General features: G+C 37.3%; 1 protein-coding gene across 1 annotated transcript; it reads left to right on the forward strand.

Annotated features, from left to right (window-relative positions):
- Window positions 1–4661: 4661 nt before the first annotated feature.
- LOC130748853 (uncharacterized) lies at window positions 4662–5670 on the forward strand. The gene is made up of 2 exons (XM_057602096.1): window positions 4662–5207; window positions 5525–5670. The coding sequence occupies exons 1-2, from the start codon at window positions 4685–4687 to the stop codon at window positions 5557–5559; spliced, it is 558 nt and encodes a 185-aa protein (XP_057458079.1). The 5' UTR covers window positions 4662–4684; the 3' UTR covers window positions 5560–5670.
- Window positions 5671–6042: the final 372 nt, after the last annotated feature.

The following is a 6042-nucleotide window of genomic DNA, read 5'->3' on the forward strand; positions in this document are numbered from 1 at the left end:
ACTATTAGATTTATGTGTGAATCCTCCGGCAGCAGGAGAATACACGGTTCAAATCTATACTTTTCAGAGTCTAACATTAAGAAATGTTGTTTGATTGTTTCTTCCTCTCCTATCAATGTACGTCAAGACCATTTCAAAATCAAAGTGATACGTATTAAGAGTTCTAAAATTCATAAAACAACTATTCTGAACACATTACTACCAATAAATATAACTAGTTAGCATAATTTATTAATTAACACTGATCTCTCTGAGTAGTGTGTATATATGAAAAATGATTTGTTCATCTGTTTCACTCAATGTGATCTCTGAGACTTGAGGGAATTAGTCTCATTACCCCATGCTAGACTGTGAAGATACTTTAGGGAAAAAAAATTAACACTGACCTAATTCTTGGACATCTAAAGACTTAAGACTGGAGCTACTTATATCCCCTTCCTCTATTCATTTACTCTGCCTCCCTACTATAACATGTAATGATTGATCTCATATTTTATCACATAATTTTCCTTTCCTTCTTTTGTTTTTTGACTACCAAACGATATGAACATACATTATCGTTTTGGTGTAGGGATGACAATGGGTAAGGTCTGGGTAGGGTACTATAGTACCCATCCCCGTACCCGCATTTTCAAAAGATACTTGTACTCGTCCCCATACCTGCGTGGATAGCAATTTGAATGCCCGTCCCCGTACCCTCTGGTACCTATATGCCCGTACCTGTGCCCATTACTCACAATTTAGTTAACGAAAATATAATTTTCATTCTTCAAAAGAAAATAATATATAACTACTATTATAAAATAAAGATTAAAAATACAAAAGACTATCCAAATATTTAATAAATAAAATCATTTATTTTTAAAAGAGTAAATTATAAACTTATAACTTTAACTTAGTTTGTTGATATATATATTTCAAAGTGTGTATATATAATAAAAATAATTAATAAAGTGTGTGCGGGTATGAGATGGGTTGGGTACTTATACTACCCATACCCGCATCCGTGCCCACTAATTTTTGCGGATAATTACCCATACCAACCCTAAACCTATCTAGCGGGTTTTTACCCTACTCATTGTGGGTATTTTGAGCTGGTAACCAATGGGTTCGAGACCCATTGCCATTCCTATTTTGGTGAGAACGAAGGTTCAATTGATCAATTCATAATATAGTGCTGAGAGTAAAACAATGAAGAGTTTATCTATAGCCCCCGGTGGTAAATGCAAAGGGAATCACGATAATTACTTCCCAAGAGTTTCAGGAGGGATTATCTCACTGTCAGATTTATATTTTTTTATGCTACTTATTCAGATTTTTTTCTTACCTGTACACAGGCCCTGCTAGCCCGTGGGTTTAGGTGGGGTGAACATAGAGAGGCCATCCAAAATAGAGGTCCATTTGAATGTGGGTCTATTTATCCGTGGGTTAAGCGGATTGAAATGGCCCGCAGACCTAACTTTAATTGGATATGCACATGGGCCAGTCCGATCAGTTTAGGCTCAATCGCTTAACCCGCGAATAAACAGAGCAATGCATGTAGGTCCGCATTTAAACGAACCTATATTTTGAGTGACTTGTGTCCTCCCGCCTATATTTTTTTATGCTACTTATTCAAACATTTTTTCTTACTTGTACACAGGCCAGTCTGCTAGCCCGTGGGTTTAGGTGGGGCGGAAACAGGGAGGCCATCCAAAATAGAAGTCCATTTGAATGTGGGCCCGTTTATCCGTGGGTTAAGCGGATTGGAATGGCCCGCAGACCTAGCTTTAATTGGATACGCACGTGGGCCAATCTGATCAGTTTAGGCTTAGTCGCTTAACCCGCAAATAAACGGGGCAATGCATGTAGGTCCGCATTTAAATGAACCTATATTTTGAGTGACCCGTGTCCTCCCCGTCTAAACTTGCAGTCTAACGAGCAAGTCCACATGCCAACTAAGAAAAACTAAATTCTGAATAAAATAACATAACATAAAAATTTATAACTGTTAATAATTTCTTTTTTTTACAAACTGAAATTTGTCAACATTACTAATTTTTCCTTGTTGGAAAAACCAAATTATATAAATAAGGAGTAAGATGTATGGACTCCGGCCCATATAAAAACTGGTTCCAAGTACGAAGCAATATCAAATACAACAACAAAAAAAGGAAAACAGACTTAAAAAGTAACAAGCTGCACACAATCGTCCATAGTGTTACTAATGACCATACACAGCAGAAGCAGATTGTGAAAACCCATAAGAGAAGCCAGAAACAAAGATTTAATAGCCAGTGCAAAATAAGATTGCATAACATACCTATAAAACCACACTAAACCAGCAACAACAAGGAAGCTCACAACTAGTCCCGAAAGCAGCCCAAAAAATAGAAAATAGAAGTTGAATGCTAAGGAAAAGGTTGTCAAACCGAGTTGTCAGGGCAAGACCAAATGAGTTGTTTTCTGCTGCAACCATTCTTAGCATAATGGTCAGGCATAGTATTAGCCTCCCGATATATATGGTAAACACTTAAGCAATTTTGTCGGCCAACCATGTAGTCAATATGATTCAATTCATTGATTAGTGTCCAAGATCTATTTGCTTTTGAATTAAAGAATCCAACCGCGATTGATGAATCACTTTCTATGACTGCAAAAGGAGAATTATTGGTTGTAACACCCCAACTTTGGATCAGGGGTCACATTAGCTATGAACCTTTCAAAAACAAGGGACCAATTTCAAAAATCACTTAGAAACATCATGCTATCAAATGCAACAGAGTATCCGAGAGGTTCCCAAGAAAGAGAGGTGTTCTCTCAAAGGATGTGCTTGAATACCAAGTCTTTCCTAACCAAAACGAACTTGAAAAACCATCACAAAATCAACACTGGTATCTGAAGCCACATTTTCAAAATCGTTTAAAAAAAACTCAAATCAATATCAAGTATAAACTAATAATTAAATACCCAATAGAATCATAATAATAACCGAACGACATCCAAAATAATAATAATAATTCGTCATGTAAACATGTGCTTGAACCTTTAATCAAAAACTAATTTAAAAGGCAGTTACTAGCCAACGATGAAAAGAAAGGTCTAATGTTGTCGTGAGGCCATAACTTCAAGGCAAACGTTGCACAACTCCTCCTTAAGTGCCAACAACTTCTCGTCGATCATCATCTCCACCATCTCCGGCACAGACTCCTCTTCCGGATCTTCCTCCTCAAAAGTGTCCACCATTTTCACAACATGCTCTTCTTTTTGAGGTATCTCCAGTGGTGGTAGACTAAATGTCACTTCTCCAAAGCTGTAATCATGGGATTTGTGACTGTTAGAATTCTTAACAACTATTGCAAACGAACCACGACATGTAGCCTTTCACATGGCGTGGTCAATCTCCCACACGTCAGGTGAATCATGGTAAGAAATATCGTAAACTATTTGGTATGCCATCTTGCTCGCTAAATGACTTAAGCGCCCAAACAATCATACAACAAGCGGAAAGAGTTAACTTGAACAATCAAAGATAAGAAATAAGCCATAGCGCATTATATTTCACAAGTGAATAACAAATATAAGCAAAGATTAATCATAACAGTAAGAGTTAGTTCCTAATGCAACTATATGTGAACTACCAAAAACTTGTCAAAACGCCTATCAAGACGGGACAATCGCACGGGACAACACCGTCTCATCGTCACTTCTTCATTAATTATTAAGGACTATTTTGATGATCAGGAATAGTTCAAGGGCCATATTGTAATAAGCTAGTTAGTTAGTTTAGAGTTTGTTATGGTTTGTTGTGGTTGTTAGACTAATCTGCTGAGCTGTCAATGCCAGCTGTACAAGTTAGTTACAATAAGATAGATTAGCTAGAAGATAATCAACACTATATATAGTGTTCTTCATTGTATCAGAATTATTAGATGAATATACACAAAAATTGTGAATTCCAGAATCATCTTCTCCCAATTTTCTCTCTGATTTCTTTGATGGTATCAGAGCCCTAATTAGGGTTCTGCCATCTCAAGCTTCCGCTACAATGGTGCGCCAAGCACAAATCAACAACAATGGTGGAAATCCGAATTCGCATGTGGTGTAAGATCCGGCGCAGAATCCGATTTCTCCTTACTACATTCACTCTGGTGAAAACCCTTCTGCAACGATGGTGAATCCTCCTCTCAATGGCAGAAACTACAACTCATGGTCGAGATCGATGAAGAGAGCTTTGGTTGCGAAGAATAAATTTCGATTTGTCAACGGTGATATACCAGTACCAGCGCCAGGTGATGCAAACTACGAAGCCTGGGATCGATGCAACAGCCTCATTCATTCTTGGATCCTTAATTCGGCAATCTCTTCTATCGCAAATAGTATCGTTTTTGTTGAGAATGCGTGTGATGCATGGAGAGATTTGCGAGATAGGTTCTCACAGGGTGATCTAGTTAGAATTGCAGAATTACATAATGAAATTAACTCTTTGAAGCAAAATACTTTGTCAGTTAATGATTACTATACAGAAATCAAGACATTGTGGGAAGAATTGGAGCAATATCGCCCAATTCCACAGTGCAGGTGTGCTGTACCCTGTCGTTGTGAAGCTATAGAGCATGTTAAGATGTTCAGGGAACAGGATAATGCCATAAGATTTCTTTTGGGCTTGAATGATAATTTCAATGTTGTTAAGTCTCAAATCTTGATGTCAAATCCTCTTCCACCGATTGCTAAGGTTGTATCTTTGGCTATGCAACATGAAAGGCAGTCAGTGTCAGAAGAGAGTGAAGAGTCCAAGATTTTGGTTAATATGGCTGAAGGAAAGAAGTCATATGGAAAGGGGAAAGCTTCAAGCTCCGGTTCCAGTTCTGGCTATAAGAACACTGGGAAATATTGTACACACTGCAAGAAACCTGGACACACAGTGGAAATTTGCTACAAACTTCATGGTTATCCTAATACTTTTAAGCCTAAACCTGCTTCTAATAATGTTAGCCATGCTAACAATGTTGCAGGAGGTTTTGATTCAGAGGATGATGAAGGTGAAACTATTGTTTCACAGCAAAGAACTGAAGACTTGTTTACAGCTGATCAGTACAAACAAATCATGGCTATGATTCAGCAAGCTACTGCAGTTTCAGCTTCACAGAAGCATTCGGAATCAGGGAAAGCTTTTGTCAATCATGTGACAAAATCAGCAGTTTTTGGGGCAGAGGTCTCAGGCAATGGTGAGCACTCAATCTTATCTTGTTTCAATAAATATGATAGTAAAGATTGGATTATAGACTCGGGTGCAAGTGACCATATTTGCTTCAATAAATTGTGTTTTAATACACTTGACAAAATTAAACCTGTTAGTGTGAGATTACCTAATGGTGTGTCTATACAGACTTGTTATGCTGGGACTGTTAATATAACAGATTTGATTATGCTACCACATGTGTTTTATGTGCCTGAATTCACATACAATTTAATCTCTGTTCATAAGTTAGCCAAAAGAAATCATTGTGATGTGATCTTTGGTGAATTCACTTGTTTTGTTCAGGACGTTCAAACCAAGAAGAAGATTGGTTTGGGTAGCTTAAAGGAAGATGACCTTTATCATTTAGTTGTCACTAGCCCTTCTAGTACTTGTTTTACTGTACAAAATGTAGTTAATGAAATAAGTGATTCAGGACAGATTATTCCACCTGGTGCATTATGGCACTTCAGGTTAGGACACCTATCACAGGATAGAATTCATGCTTTGAATATTTTGTATCCCTCAGTTGATGTAAGTAAGCATTTGGTTTGTGCTTTTTGCCATATGGCTAAACAGAAAAGAAAAATGTTTCCTGATAGTGTACATAATGCAAAGAATAATTTTGATCTCATTCACATGGATATTTGGGGCCCTATTGCAGTTTCCTCAGTTCATAATCATAGATACTTTTTAACTGTATTGGATGATCATAGTCGATTTGTTTGGATTGTTTTGCTTAAACACAAGAGTGAGGTTCAGCAGCAAGTGAGGAATTTTGTGGCTCTAGTTAAAACTCAGTTTAATCATCATATCAAGGTTAT

The sequence above is a fragment of the Lotus japonicus genome, chromosome 3 (genome assembly GCF_012489685.1).
Source record: "Lotus japonicus ecotype B-129 chromosome 3, LjGifu_v1.2".
Taxonomy (NCBI): domain Eukaryota; kingdom Viridiplantae; phylum Streptophyta; class Magnoliopsida; order Fabales; family Fabaceae; genus Lotus; species Lotus japonicus.

Excerpts from the sequence above, each read along its gene's own strand:
- LOC130748853 (XM_057602096.1), top strand. The coding sequence starts at position 4,685 with ATGTCAAATCCTCTTCCACCGATTGCTAAGGTTGTATCTTTGGCTATG. Across the intron at positions 5,208-5,524 it reads GGCAGAGGTCTCAGGCAATG|GACGTTCAAACCAAGAAGAA; the intron begins GTGAGCACTCAA and ends TGTTTTGTTCAG.